The sequence below is a fragment of the Cottoperca gobio genome, chromosome 4, assembly GCF_900634415.1.
Source record: "Cottoperca gobio chromosome 4, fCotGob3.1, whole genome shotgun sequence".
Taxonomy (NCBI): domain Eukaryota; kingdom Metazoa; phylum Chordata; class Actinopteri; order Perciformes; family Bovichtidae; genus Cottoperca; species Cottoperca gobio.
The window spans coordinates 485,633-510,382 of record NC_041358.1 but is presented as its reverse complement, the minus strand read 5'-3'; the positions used below and the strand labels follow the sequence as shown (position 1 = coordinate 510,382).

The 24,750-nt window shown below is 40.4% G+C and overlaps 1 protein-coding gene across 1 annotated transcript in view; it reads left to right on the top strand.

Moving 5' to 3' along the window:
* artn (artemin) overlaps positions 1-24,750 on the top strand; it is a 49,105-nt gene that overhangs the window by 8,386 nt on the left and 15,969 nt on the right. The window contains exons 2-6 of the mRNA XM_029429539.1: positions 5,173-5,182; positions 5,758-5,819; positions 9,237-9,303; positions 10,372-10,391; positions 10,753-10,924. Of these exons, the coding sequence (XP_029285399.1) occupies positions 5,173-5,182; positions 5,758-5,819; positions 9,237-9,303; positions 10,372-10,391; positions 10,753-10,924 (331 nt within the window). The remainder of the gene's footprint in view (positions 1-5,172; positions 5,183-5,757; positions 5,820-9,236; positions 9,304-10,371; positions 10,392-10,752; positions 10,925-24,750) is intronic.

The following is a 24,750-nucleotide window of genomic DNA, read 5'->3' as shown; positions in this document are numbered from 1 at the left end:
ATCCTGTTCGTGATTTTCACGGATAGGATATCGAGGCGTAGTCGTGGAGGAGAGGGGTTGCAGTCCGGTGACCTGAGGATCTCATCGCTGCTCTTTGCAGATGATGTGGTCCTTATGGCATCATCGGTCTGTGACCTTCAACAGTCACTGGATTGGTTTGCAGCCGAGTGTGAAGCGGTTGGGATGAGGATCAGCACCTCAAAATCTGAGGCCATGGCTCTCAGCAGGAAACCGCTGGATTGCCTACTCCGGGTAGGGAATGAGCCTTTACCCCAAGTGAAGGAGTTCAAGTACCTCGGGGTCTTGTTCGCGAGTGAGGGGACAATGGAGCGAGAGATTGGCCGGAGAATCGGAGAAGTGGGGGCGGTACTACAGTCACTTTACCGCACCGTTGTGACGAAAACAGAGCTGAGCCAGAAGGCAAAGCTCTCAATCTACCGGTCGATCTTCGTTCCTATCCTCACCTATGGTCATGAAGGCTGGGTCATGACCGAAAGAACGAGATCACGGGTACAAGCGACCGAAATGGGTTTTCTCAGACGGGTGGCTGGCGTCTCCCTTAGAGATAGGGTGAGAAGCTCAGCCATCCGTGAGAGACTTGGAGTAGAGCCACTGCTCCTTTACGTTGAAAGGAGCCAGTTGAGGTGGTTCGGGCATCTAGTAAGGATGCCATCTAGGCGCCTCCCTAGGGAGGTGTTCCAGGCATGTCCAGCTGGGAGGAGACCCCGGGGAAGACCCAGGACTCGGTGGAGAGATTATATCTCCTCACTGGCCTGGGAACGCCTCAGGATCCCCCAGTCGAAGCTGGAGGATGTGGCCCGGAGAAGGGAAGATTGGGGTTCCTTACTGGAGCTGCTGCCCCCGCGACCTGATCCTGGATAAGCTGTAGATGATGGATGGATGGAGAAACTGTATTTGAGATTTAATATGCAATGATCACTAGAAAGTCTGGGTGTGACCCCCATTATAAATGTGCTTTAGTTACCACCAGTTCTGTGAAGACGCTAATTATTTCTCTGTAACTGTGTGTGGATATTAGCGCTGATCTTTGTGAATCGCACTGTTTTTTGCAGTGAGTTTCATTTGCAAAGAAAGGGGACAATTTTGTGCCAAATGTCTGCACATTACCTTATTTAGTATGTGCAAATAGTAGAGCAGCACCAAGACATTATTTGTTTGGCAGTGCAGTTAGTGCTGTCTTTGAACCTTTGTGGGTGCTTCAAGAATTATACAGTTTCGTTTTGTCTTATTTGTGCAGGTTTGGGTGCTGCAATAGCTGTGCCATGCTTTTGTGGATTTTCCCTGAGGCTTTAAGTGTTTCCTGAATTGCCACAATCAGATTAAAATTCCCCATTGATCAACACTTTGATCCGTGACAAGGTATCAAAAAATTAATTATTTTAATTCACCCTGGATATACAGTATATATAGTCCACAGAAATGAAGAGACAAACGAGTGTATGGGCATCCTTTCACCTGGAACAATTATTTCTTGTACACAAGAAATATCTAAAGCTAATGGGCAGATTGCATTGACATTTAATAAAGACTTTGATGCTCTGCAGAGGATCTATAACTATTCTTCTCATCACACTGACCTTTGTTCAAATATAATATTATAGTGAAACAATCATACTTCCAAGTCGATGAACATTTTCTTTCAATTATAACATTTTAGCCACTGCCGGTAAAGCTTTATGATTTTTCTTTTATTCAGAACTATTCAATACTGCCTCATCTTTTTACTTTTTGTTAGATGTGTTAAATATTTTTTGTCTGAATTCTTCACATTGTCTTCGTTACTGAGATGTATACAGTAGACATATTTCTGAGGGAACAATGAAGTGTGTGTAATACATGAGGTCTGGCTTGACTTCTTTTCCTAAGTATTTCATTTGTTTTTATTCACAGACACTTTAACAAGTTGTGTGCGTGTGTGTGTGTGTGTGTGTGTGTGTTTGCTGCAGTCAGAGAGGTGTAACCAAGATATGTAATCATGTACAAACATTCCTGTGTGATCTGTAAAAGAAGTTTAATCCTCCTAGATATAGACGGTTTTCAACTTGTACATGGATGAAGCTTTTCTGATCAAGTACCATCCCTGCTGGTAAATATCAGTGAGTTAGGATATGAATGTATATTAAATATTTGGCAGCCTTGGACATTTTCACAAACTGACTGTTGGATGGTTAGGATTGGCAGAAAACCAAAACAAATGCATCACAGTTGGTGAAGTTTTGTTCCATCTATGCTGTAACAGGTAACATGGCTGTGTGTGGCAGGCGGTGTTTTCATTACTTTAGTGTTAAAGAATATACAAGATCTAAGTAAGTACTTCAGTCCTGTGGGCAAGCATTTAAAATGTTTACGCGTTTCCTGGCTGTAGTTGTGTCTCTGGTTAGGACCAGGGTTGGTGTTGGGTTCTGCCAGTCTTGACAAAGGATACAGGGGGGACAACTTTCTTCATCCAACCCTTCCATATTGTGTCGAATAATGAACATTTCAATATCAGTGGGACTGTGAAGCATTTTAATAACTAGTGCAGTGCCCGTTTGGGACAAGGCCGTTTGCAACACATGTCCATTCAGAACGGGACAATTGCTTGGTCCCTGAAAGTGCTGCTCTTTCGATCAACTTCACACTCAACACTGTACTTCCTTGGGTCTTCAGCAATACACCCGCATTGATTGGATGAGAGGCGAAGGACAGTCATACATACATACATAGACAGACAGACGGACAGACGGACGGACGGAGAGACAGACAGAGATTCCTTCTTTTGTAGATAGATGATGTTGCTACAAATTTGAGCAAGTTTGCACTATTTTTGTTCCACAGCAATACAGTGTGAAGTACATCAAATGAATGGTTCTCGAGATACAGAGGGAGGGACATACACACACCCACAGATTCCTTGCTTTATACAATAATTAGATTGCTGTCATTACCATAATGACATAATACATACAGTATATCTCAAAAGTGAGTACACCCTTTAGATTTTTGCAAATATTCTGTTATATCCTTTCAGGGGATAACATTATCCTACTGAAACTTTGATATAACTTAAAGTAGTCAGTGTGCTGCTTGAATAACAGTATAGATTTATTGTCCTTTGAAAATTACTCAGTACACAGCTGTTAATGTCTAAACAGCTGGCAACAAAAGTGAGTACACCCCATAGTGAACATGTCCTAATTGTGCCCAATGATGTTGTTTTCCCGCCCTGGTGTCATGTGACTCGTTAGTGTTACAAGGATTCAGGTGTAAATGATAAGCAGGGCTGTTAAATTTGGTGTTTTGGGCACAATTCTCTCTGAATGCTGGACAACATGGCACCTCATGGCAAGGAACTCTCTGAGCGGCTGAAAAAAAGGATTATTGCGCTTCACAAAGATGGCCTTGGCTATAAGAAGATTGCCAACACCATGAAAATGAGTTGCAGCACAGTGGCTAAGATCATACAGCGGTTTTCCAGGACAGGTTCCACTCGGAACAGGCCTCGCCAGGGTCGACCAAAGAAGTTGAGTCCACGTGCTCAGCGTCATATCCAGAGGTTGGTTTCCAAAAATAGACGTGCGAGTGCTTCCAGCATTGCTGCAGAGGTTGCAGAAGTGGGATGTCAGCCTGTCAGTGCCCAGACCATATACGCCGCACACTGCATCAAATCGGTTTGTATGGCCGTCGCCCCAGACAGAAGCCCCTTCTGAAACCGATGCATAAGAAAGCCCGCAAACAGTTTGCTGAAGACAATGAATCCAAGAACATGAGTTACTGGAACCATGTCCTGTGGTCTGATGAGACCAAAATAAACCTGTTTGGGTCAGATGGTGTCCGGCGTGTGTGGCGGCACCCTGGTGAGGAGTACCAAGACAAATGTGTTTTGCCTACAGTCAAGCATGGTGGTGGCAGCATCATGGTCTGGGGCTGCATGAGTGCTGCCGGCACTGGGGAGCTGCATTTCATTGAGGGACACATGAATTCCAATATATACTGTGACATCCTGCAGCAGAGCATGATCCCCTCTCTTCGGAAACTGGGCCGTAGGGCAGTTTTCCAACATGATAATGACCCTAAACACACCTCCAAGATGACAACGGCCTTGCTGAAGAAGCTGAAGGTTAAGGTGATGGACTGGCCAAGTATGTCTCCAGACCTAAACCCAATTGAGCACATGTGGGGCATCCTCAAGAGGAAGGTGGAGGAGTGCAAGGTGTCCAACATCCGTGCGCTCCGTGATGTCGTCGTGGAGGAGTGGAAGAAGATTCCAGAAGCAACCTGAGCAGCTCTGGTGAATTCCATGCCCAGGAGGGTTAAAGCAGTGCTAGATAACAATGGTGGTCACACAAAATATTGACACTTTGGGCACAATTTAGACATGTTCACTATGGGGTGTACTCACTTTTGTTGCCAGCTGTTTAGACATTAACAGCTGTGTACTGAGTAATTTTCAAAGGACAATAAATCTATACTGTTATTCAAGCAGCACACTGACTACTTTAAGTTATATCAAAGTTTCAGTAGGATAATGTTATCCCCTGAAAGGATATAACAGAATATTTGCAAAAATCTAAAGGGTGTACTCACTTTTGAGATATACTGTACATAATAACCTCTACTACAGATATAAAGTCAGTTTAAGCTACACTTCACTTCATCTTTCTCATCTGTATCCTCTGTATCTTGTCTATTCTTAAGGGTAGTGGGTGCATGCAGGCTTGACATTAGTGTGTCATTGCAGGCTATCGTTTACACGCACACAAACACAGTCAGTGTTGTGTAATCTGATCCAGATCTCCTCTTGTATCCTATTCTCCATCCATGTCTGCTTTACTGACAGAAGCAGAGAGAGGCATAACTATTTTTGGAAACAAAAAAAACACAAGCACAACTTTACTTTTGTCATCTTGTGTTGCTATTTTTACATCCTGGTGGAGCTTTTAGCGATTTATGGACACAATCTTTGTGTCTTATTCGAAGGTTCCACTCACAGTACGGAAACTTTACATTTCTTTCTTAACTTAACATCTCCGGCTTTGCTCGTTTTGTATTAAACCTGTATTATTTTAAAACTACTGCTACTTTTTGAGTGGTCATCAACTCATAAAGTCTGACCTCTTAATAGACAGTTGTCAATAGCAGTGGCACAGTGAGGCAAGCTTGTGCCTTCAGCACGTGATCAGTGGCCTGGTTCAATGATAATTCCCTGCTTCTCAAGTTGACAAGACCAAACACATCATGGATGGATTGTGAAGAATCACAGAGAATACATTGGGTGTGTCAGATTCCGGCAGAAGAAGGCTGCATTTGGACTGGAACAGTCCTCCATCCATGTTCAGTCACTCATTAGTGCTACAAGTAAGGAGAACAAACATAAATTTGTGTAGGGAGTTGTCCATTTTTATTTTAAATGTACAAGGCGTGAAAAGAACATTATGTTTTCATAATTAAATTTTCTTTTCTTTTTAATCAGGTGGTTTATGACAAAACATTCCTTCTAAATTGAATTGTCTCTACACCAGACAGCATTTATACAAAAGGTTTTTCTGAAATTATGTGGAAGTGTAGTGTGTCATCTTGTCTGAGTGAATTTGCCCTTGGCACTGTGGTGATGCATGAATCATCAATGCAACTCTTTTGATTAATAAAGATTTAACAAAAGCACATGCACCTTGTTATTACAATAAAGGGACGCCGGATCTCCAGAATTCTGAATGAAGAGTGCATTTCTTTATTATCATTTTTCTTTTTTTCCAGATGGAAAAACCTGGTGGAGGCAGGGCGTGTCGACTCCCCAGCTTTACCTGAAGAACTGGAAGGTGAGCATGTTTCACTGTCAGCTGGCCAGAGAAGATGTTGTCAGTAAAAAAGACTAATGCCACCAATAAACACTAGGGGTTTCATTTCATTAAGTAAATTATATTTTTTCTACAATGTATGTTAACTGTAGAATATTCCTAAAAGATGTGTATCCGTCATAAGTCATAAAATAAAAAGGTATCCATCCATAACCTTACCATCCCAGTACAGTTTAAGGTCTCATTATACTTTAAACAAACATGTCTTCCCACCAATTGTTCTGAATAAAAAAGGTGCATGTTAAATGCAGATGTGTGACAGGACACAAACATGTCCATCCACAATCCCAACCTCCACACAGTTACTCTACACCTCGCAACATAAAGGACACTTATTCCTTAATTGGCACTGAACTTTGGCAACGGATTTAAAATGTGAGGTACAGAATTGTAAAATATGGAAACGATTCCTTTGGATACACTCATTCATTCTGTACACATGCAGGCTCAGAGGGCACCAAGCAACTGGGAGGTTGTCAAATTGGTACCCTCTGAGCCTGCATGTTCTGAGCAGTGAAGCCCCTGCTAAAGACTAAAAACGTTTTTTGGCTCTACAGCTACTGTATGGGGGTTCATTTTTATACAACTCTTCCATTTTAATTATATGAAGGCTTGAAGTTATGCATTATTAGGGGTGTGGCCACTTTGAGTGACAGGTGAGTGCTGTCTCAGGTCACTAACCGCTTGCTGTCTGATCTGCTGCGTCACCCCAGCCAGCCTCAACACCGATGATGCTCATTTTTAGATTAGGCGTCTTACTGTGGCCCCTACACTAAGAAATGATTAAGACCTCCAAATATAGCACCCGTTGTGAATGTTATTATTCCATTAAATGGACATCAGTTGTGGACAAACTGCAGTTTTAAACTGTTACGATGTGGTACGAGAGAGGACCCAAATGCAGAATGCCAGGTTTAACAAGAGGAGAGCTTTATTAATAAAAGCTTATAAATACAAAAGGTAAAAAGTAAACTGAAAACAAAAAACAGGATTACAAGAGGGAGCACGAGGAAACATCAGGTAACATGGACGACAAACCAATGGGAACAATGGGACAGACACTTAAGGGACAAACAAGGCCAGGGAACTAAGGGGGTAGCTGGACGGGGGAGGCTGGTCAGGAGGCAGGGCAGGAGGCCGGGCAGGCGGCCGGAGAAGCCACTCTGGAGGCCGGGCAGGAGTCACTGGGGTCTCGGGAGGCCGGGCGGCATGAACGGGGGTCTACAGCTGCCCAGCGGCAGTAATGGGGGTCTGCAGAGGCCCGGCAGCAGGAGCTGGGGACTGGGCGCTGATACGCCATCAGGATCTCTTGCTCTGAGGCCTGGAAGTCCCCTTGAGACCTTCCAGGGCCAGGAGAGTACCCAGGAATGGGTCAGGCGAGTTGACAGGAAGGCAGACTGATCGGCGAGGTCGACGAAATCCCTGACTTCCTCAGACAGAAGACTCTTCAACCACAGCTTCTCAGCCACCTTCCTGTGTGCCTTTCGAAGAGGAGGCTTCTTCCCATTGCCCAAAAAGACAGATTAAGGGAATATAAAGTTCATAAATATCGTTGTTACGAACAGCTGGGTCCATTCTTGGTCGGTTCGTACTGTTATGATGTTGTACAAGGGAGGACCCAAATGCAGAGTGCTAGTGATGGCAGTGTGATACTGAAGCTCCGATACATGCTTCAAACTCTGGACTACAATTCCATAGAACCACTGCTTCGAAGCTTGCTTTAAATCACGTGATATATGACGTCCGAAGCAGTAACTGCTTCATTTCCTGAATGAATCACCGGACTGGTTCGCGGTCCAATCAGGTGATACGCTGCCACTGCCTCATCTCGATTCTGACAGGTTGAGACAGTTTTGAATTTGAGCGCCTCAACGCTCTAAACAATGCACAATGTGTGGGTTGTTGTCGTAGTATGCGTTATTGCTGTTGAGTTGTTGGTATTGCATTTGTATTTGATCATTATGGAGCCAGCCAACTAGCGAAACAATTTTTATGCACGCCAGCATCATCTGTTCCTTGTGTGCAAGTAAAGAAACCAGATCTAAATCTGTTGAAAGAATAATGTAGATCCCACATAAAAATGCGCAGCCCCAGTGGCACTGCTCGTAGAGCTGGCGTTCCATCAATTAAAGGCTTTTCAAGGCAAAGATACTTTAAATCCACTGTAGCCTTGCACTTCGCCAGTAGAGGTCACTGTACCTGAATCTTCGAGTAATGAACCCATTTCCAAAACAATTGGCTGAAGTGGTTCAGTGCTTCACAAAAACTTCATTTGCCCATCACTACAGAACACAAGAGGGTTAATCAAAAGGAGAGCTTTATTAATAAAAGCTTATAAATACAAAACAGGGTAAAAGGTCAACTTAAAACACAAACCGGGGAGGCATCATGTAACATGGAAGACGAACTGACAAGACAGAGATATACACACACAGACACTAATCAAGGGAACGAGACACAGCTTGGGGAGAAAAGCAAAGAGACAAGAGGGCAGGGTGAATGGGCACAGGAGGATCAAATCAACAATCACAGAAGAAGGGAAAACACAAGGACAGCAAGTAAAACAAGACACGACACAAGGGGAGTGAACTTTTCAAAATAAAACAGGAAGTAGAAAACCAAGATCATGACATAAACACGTGGTTAATGTTGTGAATTGAAACAAAACTACTTGTTCAGGTTTAGCCAACAAAAGTACAGTACTTGGTTAGGTTTAGTAAAAGATCATGTTTTGGTTCAAATAAGTACCTTTGTTACGTTATTTAAGTTATGTACATAATTTAAGTATGTTATGTAGGTACTTACGTAAATTAAAATAAGAATGTCTTTGTGGTGGTGTGTGTCTGATGCCCTCAGGAGAATGAGAAGATGGCTGTAGCTTGATTCACTTTCTGTGGCTGTTTCTAAAACTGAAAATGAATGCTTATATATAATGCAAAAATGTGTTATATGTTTTCCTCTTGTTAATACTTATGTTGTTCCCATCACTACTACTTCCAGCAGACAGTACAGTATGATTGTGGTAGGGGATTTCAGAGACTTTAATATGATCATACAAGTTGTTTGCTCAACGCTTTCTGAAGTTTTTAGTCTTGTGCTCATTAATGAAAGAATGTATTTGAATCAAAGAGAAAAGTAGACCAGTAGGATTTTCTGGCAGACTGTTGGCATATGTGTTTCACCATCAGCCAGTTTCCACATTGCCCATATGATCCTGAAAGAAATTGCTGAGAAACTCATTTCATAAGTGATGTTAAATATTAACCTTACCTGCACAATGGGAAGGTGTCACGTGTCAATTAAGTAATTAAAGAGGTGCAGGTGTTGGCTGCAGGCATCCCACAAGGCTGTAGAGACAGGGCCTCTATAGGCTAAAAGCCAGACAGGGAACCCAGACACAATTTCCATGTCAAAAGGCTGATGGAACAGGTTGGGTCAGCTTTCAGTAGTTAAAATATATGTAACACTGTATATGACTAAATGAAATGCAAATACTAAAAAGTGGCATGGCTCTCGGTACGGTAAGTTGGTCGTCGTCACCACTTTTTGCTCCAGAATGAAATATCTTGTAATAACTATTGAATGAATTGCCATGGACTTTGCTTTAGACATTAGGGGATTACTTTGGGGATTGCCTGATTTTTCAGCTAGCTGATGCCAACAGGTTAAAGCTTTCAGCTATCGACTACAATGACTGGCACAACATTTTTCAGGAACATTCAGAACAACATACAGTAGAGTTTTTGACTGCTATTAGCACTATGCAGTAAAACATTTAAGAGTGAGTCAACTTATTTTGTTAGTATATCATGCACATGCACAAGTACAGCCCTGCTGGTTGCTATTTCCCTATTTAATGTGCCAAGAAATGTAGCATTAAGTCAACAAAAGCAAGGATAAAGAAGACTACTAGCAAGCAAATATGGACGTGTAGGTTTCACTTTTATTAAGCCGCAATGATGCTGCCACTGAACAGGTAATTACTGTTAGAATGATTGGTTTTATTTCATTACCACTGAGCCTTATGGCTCATCAGAGGTAATTAATTCAAGGATTCATACCTTTTCCTGAAATCAAGGGGAGCTTGGCTAGCTTTCTGCCCTCGCTCCACTTGTCCCTGTGGTGTTGCACACTCCACTGTACAGAAAATAACACATGACAAACTGTGACTGTGGTGAGAAACAGTGAATACAAACATTGGTAACAAAACAACTCACTCGTGTGAAATCTCATCTATCACTACCAATAGGTTGAATATTATCGGTTAAGAATTTATCCACATAATGAGGAATGAGAAAGACTGTCAATAGTCTTTTTTGGTTGTCACCAGCTTTTCACTCCTTTGTAAGAGAACATTTGCATACAGTTGAACCTTTCACAACTTTCACAATATCACATCACTTTGTGACTTTTCAGCCTGAGTTGCGGTTGCAGCATATTCTTTCCAAGGTTCATTTCACAATGAACACTATCCCATTGCTTCTCCAATGTTTGAGTCTGTATTTGTTAACAGTGGAGGAGCAGTGGTGGAAAGTAACTAAGTGCATTAGCTCAGCTTTCTTTACTGTGCAGATTCAGATTATTTGTTTCCCATGAGCGATGTTTTTTCAAAGCACATGAATGGACAGCTATTGGATTGAACTGAATGAAGCGATTCGACTCAGCAAAGTGATTTGTGATTTTCACCTCTAGTATAAAAAGTGGTCGAAATTAGCCTAACCTCTTCTTGCTGCAACAACAATGTGATATATACATGTGATATATACATCCATATATATATATATTATCTTATATATTTTTTTTTTTCTTTACTCAATGAGTGAATCTCCAAGTTTCCCTTACCAACCAGCCAGCCTGCTGACCAAAGTAACTATGTGTTCCTTGATATTATCAGGTAATGCTGTGGGTGGTGGCATCATTGCTGACACTAGTAGAAGATGTGCTTTCTGAAGAGGACAATAAAGAGGCTCAGTCAGACCTCCATGTCTTCAGGCTCCCCATCCTGTCTCCTGCTGAGGATCTGGAACAGGCTAGCAGGGTCCACACACCCTGGCCTAAAGCCCTTGGCAAGTATTTTATTTCTTATTTCATCAGCAAGGTATAAGCATGACTACAATCGAGTTGTTGATGTACTTTAATATGGCTGAACCAGGATATAGCCAACCAAGACGTTTCAATCCATGACTTTCAGACTGTTCGGGCCAACAAGGATTGCACCGAGAGCGGTATGCCTAAAGGTGCAGGGCTTGCTGTTCTAGTAAACAACAGATGGTGCTCTAGGCACATTACACATTTTTTGCATTGGGACTCCACCCAAGGAAATTTCACATGCCATTACAGTGGCTGTTTACGGCGTGTAATATAATTCATACCGCCATAGCTGGACTCCAGACTCAACACCTGAGTGCACTCATTGTAATCTCGGGTGACTTCAACCATGTGACCACGAAAACTACCGTCCAATATATGAGCTGTCCAACCAGAGAGGAGAGGACACTGGACTGGCTGTATGCTAATGTTACAGCCCCCCGGGTAGGTCAGATCACAACCTGGTGCACCTCACCCCCTGCTATATGCCTCTGGTGAAGAGTCAGCCTGCGACCACAAGGACAGTGAGGAGATGGTCAGAGTATACCTATAGATCGTGTGCATGTGACGTCTTCTTCCATTTTCCCCCTTTAATTATGTGGTTTCTTTTAGGAAGTTTTTCCTTGTGCGATACGAGGGTCTAAGGACAGAGGGTGTCGTAACCTGTACAGTCTGTAAAGCACACTGAGACAAATGTATAATTTGTGATATTGGGCTATACAAATACATTTGATTTTTTATTTTTTTTGCATGTGACGTCACGCTTATTTCCCAACCCGTAAGTCAACCATGTTGGATGATATACACAACCAAGATGGCGTCCGTTCACGTGTGAGTTGCTGCAGCGCTTCGTAATTTTCTTTGTATTTAAACGTCTAAGATTGAAAGAAAATGCCAACCGTGTGCGCAGTGTATAATTGTGGTCATAACGCTACTCGTGACCCAGAGAAACGGTTCTTTAGATTTTCTAAAATAATCAAAAACAACGATCCACAAAAGAGGGATGAATTGCTGTCTACCGAACGCCGTAAGCTGTGGTTTAGCAACATAAATCGTAAGGATTTAACAGAAGAAAAAGCACAATTCACCCGTGTGTGTGGCGTCCACTTTATATCTGGTAAGAGCTCATGCTAAAGCTATGTTTTCAATGTTTATGTTAAACATTTGTGCTTATGATATACCCGAACACTGTAAGACCTTACTTTTCGTCACCAGGAGAAGCGGTCTTTTTTTGGCCGAGGTAAAATCCATATCACTGACTGGTAAATAAGGCACTTTCTTTACATGTGATGGCAGCCATTTGCTTTTTTCTTCTGTGCATGTTTTTGTTTTGCTTATTCTTGAGCCTACTTCACTTGCGAAAAGCAAAGCACCAATGTGAGAACATGCTTCGCTTAATCCAGCCATACAATCACAGTGTGCGAGGATAACATCGCCGCTCTTCTCACTCACAAACCACGGCTTGAGCGGTGTATCTCGAGATCTTTGAGAGTGATTTACACGGGCATGGACGAGCACCCTGTCATCTTTCAGTGGTTTGGTAAGAAGACTACCAACCCAGCCAGAAACAAAGAAATTCTAAGCATCTAAGCTCTTGTATGCCTTCATTTGTGCGTTGGTTGCCCACGACGTTTGTAGCACAAGGTAGTTCACAATATCCGGATATTCAATGGGCGGTAATGAATCTAAATCCTCAATATAATCCGACGACTTTAGCGTGTACGGGTCAAGTCTGCAAATTTGGACTTTTTCTCTAAATCTGGTCTTTGCAGAGGACTCCGGAGAGTCAAAATACTTTGAAGAAGTCGGAGTTGTATTGTTGTTCGCTTCCAAACATTGTTGATTTGTTTTTCATCCAAAATGGCGTCGCACGCATAAGTCACACAGTTTTGTCACGTGTTTGCACACTACCTATAGGCCCTGACGCACCAAACAGACATCAAAGAACTAGTGGCAACAAGTCACACTAGAACACACCGCAAAGACTACAGCCAGAAGAATAAAATAGCTCTCAATAACAGCTGGTACTGGTAGTCTGCATTTGTCATTAGTAAAAAAACTAAAACTGGAAGACCTATGACTGCAGATTTACAAGCCGTTGTTATGATGCACACATTTAAACAAAGCAGCCTTTGCAGACCATTTTCACATCATTCTCACTGACCACATATCGTCATTGCAGACGGCCGTGTCGTTGTGAAAATATCTGAATGTTTGATTGATCAGATGAGACATGAAAAGAGCCTCTGTGTGCACCCTCTTCACTTTAGTCATTTGTTTATTTTCCTCACATCCGTTTCTCTTCTCGTGCACTGATTCACTGAAGCTGAACAGCCAATCAGAGTGATTTCTTTTGCCGACAGTCTCCTCCGACATTTATTTAATGACCTTTTAAGGCACTTCAGGGCTGATTTAATGTGACAGACTGCCATGCACTCTGTGAGCCCCATGGAAAATATATGGATGGACTTAAGGAGTGCATCACAGACTAGATGAACTTCTGTGTGGACTGAACATTCCAGACAATGACTGTTCATTGTTATTCAAATAACAAACCATTGGTAACAAAAGACATCAAGGCCATCCGGAATGCAAAGAAGAGAGCTTTTAGAGATGGTAATAGGGGGAGGTGAGAACAATACAGGGGGACATGAAAGTGAAGATCAGGGAGGCTAAAGAGGAGGAAGCTGGAGAGGAAGCTACAGCAGAACAACCTGAGATAAGTATGGAGCGGCATGAAGACCATCACTGCTCTCAGGCCGACTGGCAACAGAGGAATTGAATGAGGCGTAAACAAACTTACTCGGTTCTTCAATGGATTTGACACAATGGTGATTTGACTCAACTGTTGTATAGACGGAATCGGAGTTTCGGGCTTCCGGTGGAATCGCAATGCATGCTGGTGTGACAAGCCTAGAAAAGTGGCCGCTACAAGGGCCGCCATATTGGATTTCTTCTCTATGTGTTTACATTGTATTTAGCTTATTCTTCAAGCGTGTTGTAAACAAACCTACTACTCTACAATGAGTTTTGAACTCCTTTCTTATGATGAGGTTCAGATGTGGTAAGTATTTTGCCGCAAACAGAATTTAAAGGTTTCAGGAACAAAACTCGAGCTTATTGCCAGGGTGTTTGCTGCATCAGAGATGGGCATTGAGGAGGAACCAACAGCTAACAAAAGACTTTCAATCACAGAAAAAGAAAAGACTAAGCTTTTGGTTATGCCGAGTGGCGTTTCAGTGCCTGATCCCTTGACATTGCAGGATGGCTAGGTCAATGAAAACAACAGCATGACTTCTTGGCCGCCGATATACCTCAGCGATATAACATTATTTTTAATGTCTGACCACCCAGGGAACGATGTCGAGTTTCATAAACGAACTTTGAACGAATACAAAGAAGGCAAAGCATTTAGACTGTTTGACTCTGGCTGGTTGAAACAAATATCTTTCAATCCTCTCGCAGATTCTCAGTATTGCTTTTTGAAAGCAAAATGTACTCATTCAATGAAAGTTTCCCATACGCCACATTCGGCATGGATCTGCGCAGTCAAGAAAACTGGCGATATCATAAGTGCTTATTGCAGTTGTGTTGCAGGGTAAGCTATTATAAATATATACCTAACTTGTGTTTGTTAATTATTATAAAACTCAATATATAGAAAGTACATTTGTCAATAATATAATCTATAGTAGATAGACTACATACCCCAGGTCGAGTTCAGCATCAGGGAATTCATTTGTTGGTTTTCCTTGCATGACATGCTCACTGCAAATCCGCCAAGATTTCTTGGGCTCCCAAGACTTCCCATTGTAATCCTGTCTCTTTACAGCTTTGGTCCATGCTAGCCTTCTATCATTGTTGTGCTGTTGGAAATGGAAATAGTTCGAACAGGAGCTTGCAGTCGCAATATTTGCAATCGTGAAGCTCACAATGAGATTCTGCCCATTTATTTAGCTTTTTCCCACTGTTTGAACATCCTTTCACCACACAATGTCGGTGTCCAAATCCCATAACTAGAAGAGCGATGATTACACACTAAAAACTAGCCAAATACAACGTAAACATGCTTGAAGAATAAGCTAAATACAATGTAAACACGTAGAGACGAAATCCAATATGGCGGCCCTTGTAGAGTTGGTGCTCACTTTTCTTGGCTTGCCACACAAGCATGCATTGGGATCCCACCGGAAGCTCGAAACTCCGATTCCGTCTATGACACCAACCATCACCTACTTCACTCTCTTCTCCTCACTACAGTCCCCCATCCCCCTGTGAGGGTCCTACTCACACACTCCCCTACTCTGGTTCCCAGACTGTCTGCCCTCTTCAACACATCCATCCATCCACCTGGTCTAGTGGTTCGGCTTCCAAATAGAACACCAGATGGTTGTGAGTTCAATACCAGGACTGCCACCTGAGCAAGGTACTTAACCCTGAGCTGCTCCAGGTAGACTGTCCCTGTAGTTAGTTCACTGTAAGTCGCTCTGGATAAGAGCGTCTGCTGAATGACCTGTAATGTAATGTAATGTAATGTGAGGAGGCTGAGTACACGGCTGGGGTGGGCAGCTTTGTCTCATGGTTTGAGCAGAACCATTTACAGCTCAAAGTGACAAAGACTTAAGAGTTGATTGTTGATGGCCAAGGTACCGGTGAGGATTACAAGTACCTGGGAGTGCATATTGACAATAAACTGGACTGGAGGAGTAGCTGCTGTTGGACTAAAGCTAATGAGGATCCTAATAAATGAAATTAAATACTAATTTCAGCTACCAAAATGCTTTCCCCCCCCATGCTTTAAATGGACTAAGTGTTACTTTTTATCCAGTTTTAAGCCACATTTTTGTATTAATCTTTTTAAATCTTGGTCGATTTTAACTATATATATTTTTGATTTAAGACAACTGTATATTAAATTATCAGTAAAACCAGCTGAGCAAACATAAGTGGCAGCGAAACAGCTAATTTTAACTACTTTTATACTTCTACTACTACAGTATCTACTGGGTGGCTTGTGAACTTCTCCCAGGGATCAAGTTTTATCTTAATCTATAATAATATGTCATCATTTATTTGTTGATTACATTTTGTATTATTAATCTGAATCTGCAAAGTAACTAAAGGTATCAAATAAATGTAATAGAATACTCAAATTAAGTACAAGTCCCTCAAAATAGAATGAACAGTAGTACAGTAAGTGTACTATGTTACTTTCCAGCGCTGTTGTTAAGGTTAGTAAATCTTTGTCATGTTTAAAAGAAACCAAGGCTGACTGTTGGTCTCTCATGTCAAAGTCACACGCTTTGTTGACCTACTCATCCACCCCAAACTTCCCCCGGGAAGTTTTGTGGCTCTATAACTGTTGCAATTATTCTGCCTTTTCTTCTGACAGACGAGAGCCATCATTGTTACAGCAGCTCGACCTAAACATATGTTGTTTGAGGCATTTGATCAAACGACTGATGCTATCTACCTAGATTACCTAACAATTACTCATTCTGCTACTGTACCTTAAGGTGGTCCTGACAGTGGTCAGTTGCTGAGATGTGATCTTCTTTGGTAGAGAAACCTCACCTTGTCTATCACTGCCTCAAAATGTAATTTTATGTATTTATATACATGTATATGTAATTTGAATTGTTTCTAAAATTATCATAGAACTTGAGATGCATAAACTAGCCCTTACAAAAATAGTAAGAAACAATTAGTATTTTTTAGTATGTTGGGAAACTTTATAAAACATGCCCAGTGGGAACACATAAAGAGTCTTCTGCGTAGGGGCCATATTACATTGGCTGCCTGCAGGTATCCACTGCGAGGCTTTTATAATGTTTGGAAAGGCACTCTTCATTTCCATCCTTCATTGTAACATTGTAACTTCATAAATCTGAGATGGAGGCCATAAAATAGCAGCGTGTCACTCCTAGATGACTAATGTAGCCTCTGGAAATGTGCCTGGTAGTTTTCAACACTGAGTATAGCCCCGGTCAACTGAGCAAGGACCCCAACATGGTGAAAATAATCAATTCAATGTGCAGGTTTCTGCATGCATCATAGTCCTTTCTTCACAGCTAGCAGATGTCTGTTTATTCTACAAGTCAGTTTGGTTAGTAGCCACAGCAGAACTCTTTATGATAAATAATACCTATCTAATAATGCGTATAATAAATAAAAAATTGAAACTAGAAAGGTTCACTCAATAAAGTGCAGATCTCCGCCAGGTATGTCCACAACCAGCATGTCATTCAAACATGTATGTTTGAATGAATGCAAAGCAGCGCTTTTTCACTCGCATGTCTCACGCAACAGATTGTAATCTTTGCAGCTCTCTTCAGGTCCTTGAACATGCATAACTTATGCATAACTAATAACACAAACAAATATTAGGCTGACAGGTACAGTATTATGTGAGATTAGCTGTGGACAGACAGACAGACAGACAGACAGGCATGCAGGCAGGCAGGCAGGCAGGCAGGCAGACAGACGGTTCCAAGTAAGCTACCCACTGACATGCCGTTAACTGAATTATTATTGAATCAGGTTAAAGGTATGGTAGATTGATACTTCAAGCATCAATCTGATCTAGTGGGTTTTTTCATTAATAATCTTAGTCTTTGTTATTATTTAAACAAAATAAATAATAATAATAATAATAATACATTAATTAAAAGGTTTGAATGGCAAAAATAGCAATGGACAAGAATGAATAATAATGGATGTAAAAAAAAAAAGTTCACTCATGGGTGAGACAGTCAAAATATGTTTATCTAAAACTATGTAAAATACAAGAAGATTTGTTAGTCATGTTTATAATAAGATTTCTTAGGGTATTTGTATTATGTTTACTGAGGAGGATAGCATTTTTACTCCTGATATGTCTTATGGGACATGCCTTCTCCCCCCAGCCTATATGAACTGAAAGAATGGTGATTGAAGCAATTACTGCACATGTCTATTATGTGCTATGACATGTGCTGTCGTGCAAACCGTTTTGTTTCTACGTCTAAAGTTATATTCATGAAAGTGATGAAAAATATTACACTGACACATTTTCTTGTGGCCTTGCTGTCACTAAATACAATAGTAATGTTTAGCACAGTTAAACTTGATTGCCTGAACATTGCCCAATTCACTTGAAAAACATGACATAGTTGTGTAATTACATGAAATATTGCAAACCCATGTGGCATGTTTAAGCATGGATAAATATGTACCTGAGAAGTCCTGTGCTCTTTGCCTGGGGAATATTTCGATGCATTTTTCTGTTCTTTTTTTTCTCGTGATTACAAGTTTTCTTTTCGTAAACATGAAGGCATGAACTGACAAGAACCTATATGCAGCTGTAATTGAGGATTCTACAGTGGTAGTAACTTTTCCCAAAGGCGAAAATACTGCATGGAGACATTTAGGAAAAGTGCCGGGCAAAACTATCCCCAGGTCAGGAAGTAGAAATCAGTCAAACACCCAGGCTGCCCTACGGAGAAGGAACGTTTGATGAGTTTGTTTGAAATGTTCCTGGCATCTGAGAAAACAACTTCAGCTCCTGCTGGAGTTCAGCCAGCAGCTCCACTCCCCTGCTGGTAATGACCCTGCATAGTGACAGTAGTACATTTTGCAGCTCTCAGCTGATAATCAGAGTCCCAGTTTCAACGCCCATGTCTGTTTTCAATGCTCTTCTCTGATAGCTCATCAAACTAATCCAAAACATAAACTAAAGTGTGAAGTTTTTCACCTTTCAGTCTCTAAAGGCCAAAGCAGACTTCTGGAGACTTCAGGAGGAATGCTGCTAAAGGTCCCTTGCAAACATATCCTCTGAAGAGCTAATTACAAAGCTGCATAAAGCAACTTTTACAGTACAGGTATTGAGAACTACTGAGCTAAGAGAAAGGATTACTCTGTTACTGTGACTGATCATGTCTCTGAATTAATTTCCTCACTATTTCTACATTGATTGATTGACGGGTGCCAGAGAATATGAAATACAATATTCATCAGGAGGACCATAGGAGTGTGAAAATGAACTATATTAAATTAGATTAAATTATACTAAAACATTTAAAGTCCAAATTAGTTCAATTACTTTAAATTTGAGATTTGATTAAATTGAACATTATGTTAAAATAAATTATAATTTGACTTAGTTCAATCAGAATAAAAAAAATTAAACTAAAACATTGTAAGAAAATTAAAAGTATTCAATACAATTACAATGTACATTTTAAAAACATGGATCATTGTAGAGTATTTTTGGTTTGAAGAATATTTCCTACAGACATCTGAGATAGAAGTTCATCAAGCGTTGTAAACTGTTTTTTCACTGAGTCACAGATCATAAATCATTGCTGTGCAATAATAGGTTACTTTCATTGACAGGTGCATGTTTCAAAGTGTTGTTCTAATTTCATTTTTTTAGACGAGATATTTCCAGGGATTTTATATTCTTAGTGCCTTAACCCTTCTTAGTGCGGTTCCTTTTATGCCAACACAATGTTCCAGTCTCTGTAGTAGAATGTCATGATCAACAGTGTCGAAAGCAGCACTGAGGACAAGAACAGAGACAAGTCCTTTGTCTGATGCCAATAGAAGGTCATTGGTAACTTTCACCAGTCTGTGCTATGATGAACTATGATGAACTCTAAATCCAGATTGAAAAACCTCAAATAAACTATTATTATGTAAAAAATAACTAAAAAAATAAAAATAACTGCTTTCTCAAGGATCTTAGCGAGAAAGGGAAGGTTAGATATCGGCCTATAGTTGGCTAAAACCTCTGGATCAAGACAAGGCTTTTTAAGAAGTGGTTTTATTACAGCTACTTTAAAGGATTGTGGTACGTAATAATAATAATAATAATAATAATAATAATAATAATAATAGAGACAGGTTGATCATATTTAATAACGAGGTGTTAATTAAGGGTAAAACTTCTTTAAACAGTTTAGTTGGAATCGGGTCTAAAAGACATGTTGATGGCTTAGACGATGAGTTTGTTGAAGTTAGTTGGTTAAGGTTGATATACAGTCTAGATATATTTATATGTATATGTTTTTAAAATTCCAGAGGTTGAAGTTAAGTCATTACCAATTGAGGTAAGGAGGAGATTAATTTTGTCTCTAATAATTATAATTTTATGGTTAAAGAAGCTCATGAAGTCGTCACTACTGAGAGATATAGGAATAGAAGGCACTGTAGAGCTGTGGCTCTCTATCAGCCTGGCTACAGTGCTGAAAAGAAACCTGGGGTTGTTCTTATTTTCTTCTATTAAGGAAGAGTAATAAGCTGCTCTGGCATTACGGAGAGCCTTCTTATACATTTTAAGATGATCTAACCAGACTAAACGAGATTCTTCCAATTTAGTGGAACGCCATTTACTTTCAAGATTTCTCGACTTTTGTTTTAGTTTGCGGATTTGTAAATTAAGCCATGGAGCTTTCTTTTTCTGTTTTATGATCTTCTTCTTTAGAGGAGCGACAGAGTCGAGTGTTATTCGCAGTGAGGCTACAGCACTAACAACAAGATGATTAATTTGGGAGGGACTAAAGTTAGCATTGGAGTCCTCCATTATATTGATATTGAGTCCTGGTATTGAATTAAGTGCTGATGGAATCACTTCCTTAAATTTAGTCACAGCACTTTCAGATAAACATCGAGCGTAAGGATATTTTGCCTACTGGCTTGTAGTCCAGTAACAGGACTTCAAAAGTTATTAAAAAATTGTCTGATAAAAGAGGATTATGTGGACACACTGATAAACTTTCAATTTCAACACCATATCCCAGAACAAGGTCCAGAGTGTGGTTTAAACAGTGAGTTGGTTCATGTACAATTTGACTAAATCCAATTTAATCTAATATTGAGATAAATGCATTATTAAGGCTGTCACTATCAACATCCACATGAATATTAAAGTCACCTACAATAATTACTTTATCTGTTTTAAGGACTAAACTTGATAAAAATTCTGAGAATTCAGATAGAAATTCAGAATACGGACCAGGAGGGCGGTACACAGTAACAAATAAAACTGGCTTCATTGTTTTCCATGTTGGGTTTGAGAGCGTAAGAACAAGGCTTTCAAAAGAGTTATAGTTTAGTTTAGGCTTAGGATTGATCAAGAGGTTTGAGTCAAATATGGCCGCAACTCCACCTCCTCGGCCAGTACATCGAGGAATGTGAGTATTAATATGACCAGATAGAGTGGATTCATTTAGACTGACATATTCTTCATGTCCCAGCCAGGTTTCAGTGAGACAAAATCAATCAATCTTATTATCTGATATTAAATCATTTACCAATCCAGCTTTCGTTGATAAAGATCTGATGTTTAAAAGCCCACATTTAATTTTTCGATTTAGTTGCACTTTTGCAGCGGTGGTGTTTATTTTAATTAGGTTTTCATGTATAACTCCTCTTCTGTAACCATAGATTTGATTAATTTCAGTGGTCGTGGGGCAGACACAGTCACTATGGGGATTTGACAACGAATAGAGGCTAAGAAAAGACAGGATGACGAGAGAAGGAGAGAAAGAAAAAATTAAATTACGAAAAGGCAAGTGAAGCCTTTAAGAGAAATAGAGAAGTTAAGAGAAGAGAAGAAAAAATTAGTAGAACAGGAGAATAATGAAGTAAAGATAAATAAGTTGTATCCATCAGTGCCCAGAAGTAATTTTGAATTGATGCATTTTGGGAACAAAGAGGAGGAATTCATAGTCTTAAAGGTGACAAGACCACAAGACCCAGCGGGGGCAGTGGCAGCTGTTGTTGCCGGAGGACATTACCCTCCCCACCCTATCAAGGTGGTGACGAGCATGTGAGAGGCAGAATAGATGAAAGAGGAGATATGGGGTGTGAAACCCCCCTTCCTCCAATGCAGAGTTTTACGACTCTCAGACAGAGATCAAGCGATCTTTATCAGGGTATACAAGATAAACAGCCTAAGGACAAGTTTGACGAACACAGAAGAAATTTATAAATCATCAGAAATCAGTAGTGATATTAAGTACCAATCTGGTAGTGCACAACAGTTCCCTCTAATAGGAGTGTCAAATCCTAGAGCGGGGGAGGAGAACGGTGGAGTTGTACAGCCAGATACTATACATGTCTATAGAGCATGGAATCAACAGCATATTAAGGCTGCTACTGAAGGCATATCTACTCCACAGCAAGATTTGAGGGAGTTTGAGAATAGCATAAGAGGTTTAGCAAATAGTTATCGCCAAAATGCAGTAGAATTAGAATCATGTGTGAGAAGAATAATGGCATACACTTTCGGTAATGTAAGAGGTGATTGGAATCCTTTTGATGCCAATAATATACACCTGGCACATGGGACCGGTGCATTTGATGCTCAGCTAGATGGATTTATGGGAAGAATTAAATATCAGCATATGGCTAGAGCAGATTGGATAAAGATAAATGAATGCACAGCCTGAGACAGATGAGTCTGTGGTAAGATTTCTTGCCAGACTCAAGATCATATTTGACAGTTGTTGATCTTGGACACAGAGGCATAGTTGATGCCACTGTGTCCAAGATCAACAAGGCCTTTATATGCAATTGTTGAAAATGGCTCTGTTAAATGGAGTTCCACTCCCCGTGTCAACTCATGTTAAAAAACATTTGCTTGGGTGACAGACAGCCCCTCTGCAAGATGTAAAAGCTCACTTAATACATGCTACAGGAGTGTTTAAAAAAAAGGAAATAGGGAGCCCCTAGGAGGCAACACCCCGCAGCAGAGACATTTGGTGAAGAAAGCAAAGAAGAATGTGGAGCTTATTACCGAAACCCCAGAAGAAGCCAGGATAAGAGTAGAAGGACAGAAGCAGAGGGGGATGTTTTTAGGACAGAACAGGCAGAGAGGGAGTGTGTCATAACTGTAGTAAACCAGGACATTGGACGAGAGACTGCAGATCCAGACGTCGGAGGAATGACGGAGAGGAGACTCATAGTCGAGGGAGGAGCTACGAGAACGAGAACTCCTCATCATGACGGCCCACTCCTCCGGAATTAGGTCGTATATATCTGCATTCACACACACTATCCTAGAGCCAATTTAAAGAGGCAGCAATGTTAGAACTGAAAAGTGTAGGGTAGTGAGTGTACCCTATTTGAAGAGACACCATGGTTCAATGTGTGTGGATGACAGATATGTATACCTTTTGTGTGATTCCAGAGCCTGTAGAACAGTGAATAGAGTAGATACATACCATAGACTAATCAAAATAATGAGTGTAAAATAAAACGAGAGAATAAGTTTAGAGAAAATTGTAAGAAGACATTAGCATCGGACCATATTAGAGACGGTATCCGATTAAATAAGAAGTGTCTGAGGAAATTAGACCAATAGGCTGTAATTGAGTCAGGAGTAATAATTTAATGTCCTGACTTACCTTGCAATATTATTTCCAGTAGGGAAAACAGCGCTATCTATAGGATGGAGAATGGTACAAGATTTACAGGCAGTAAATAAGGCTGTAGTACCAAGAGCATCCACAGTCCCAGATACATTCACATTTTTAAATGACATGGCTCCAGAGAGCAAATTATTTTTAGTGAAATGAACTGACTTAGCAAACGCATTATTTTCCATTCCAGTGGAAAAAAGAAAGTCACTTTAGTTTGCGTTCCAATATGAGGGAAAGAAGTACAGTTACACAAGAATCCCATAAGAATATTGTGACAGCACCTACTATATTTTCACAGACATATAGCAGTTAATATAGCTAAATTTGGCCAACAGCTGAAGACGGAGAACCACATGACTGTGTGACAGAGACGGACCAGAAGACTGTACCAAGACCAGACTTGACCGACACTCCCTAAGAGGAATCAGAGATAGAAATGTTTGTTGACAAAGTTTATACAGGTAGTAACTATGCATTTTCTATTTCTGTATGTAAATGCACGCACATATGACAGGAACTGATCCAGTTTCAGTAGGCAACAGAAAAGCAGACGAGGAAGCCAAGAAGGCAGCACAATCACAGAAGTGAAGTTAAGTAGAATATGTAAATGAGAAGACAGACGCAACAGAACACATACACAGAGAGATTTTGAAATATATGCAGAATGCAGCTACAAAGTAAAGAAAAGCTATTTGGACTAAGAATAATTGCATACAGGACAAAGATGACATTTGGAACTGTACTTGACCAGAGAAGAAATTAGTACGAGCAAGACGTTTATATCAATGTGTACGTATTTTTTGAGCCATGGTAAGTAACCATGCCTCAACAGGGGGGAAGGTTACATTGATAGAAGGTATATTCATAGCATTTGGCTTTACAAACTACATAAAAAAAAAAAATTGTTCAACATGTACAAAGGACAACTTTCGTCCCCAAAGAGGCCGAATGCCGACTCAAGAATATCCATTTCAGCACATATGCATGGTTTTATTGAACTGAATAAATATGAAGGAAAGAATATTGTTTAGCAATAATAGACATATAAATTGGGTTGGCGTAGTTTCAACACATGCAGTAGACGTTATGACAGTAGCTAAAGTGTTTACAGCTAAATTAACTGTAAAATAAGGTAATGTTAGTAAAAGGATAATAATAATTGCTCTCCCTGAGGTTTCTTCCATTTTTCCCCCTTTAATTTTGGGGTTTCTTTTAGGAAGTTTTTCCTTGTGCGATGCGAGGGTCTAAGGACAGAGGATGTCGTAACCTGTACAGTCTGTAAAGCACACTGAGACAAATGTATAATTTGTGATATTGGGCTATACAAATAAATTTGATTTGATTAATAATAATCTTTATATAAGAATTGCAGCCCAAGGTACTTCACTGCAAAAACATAA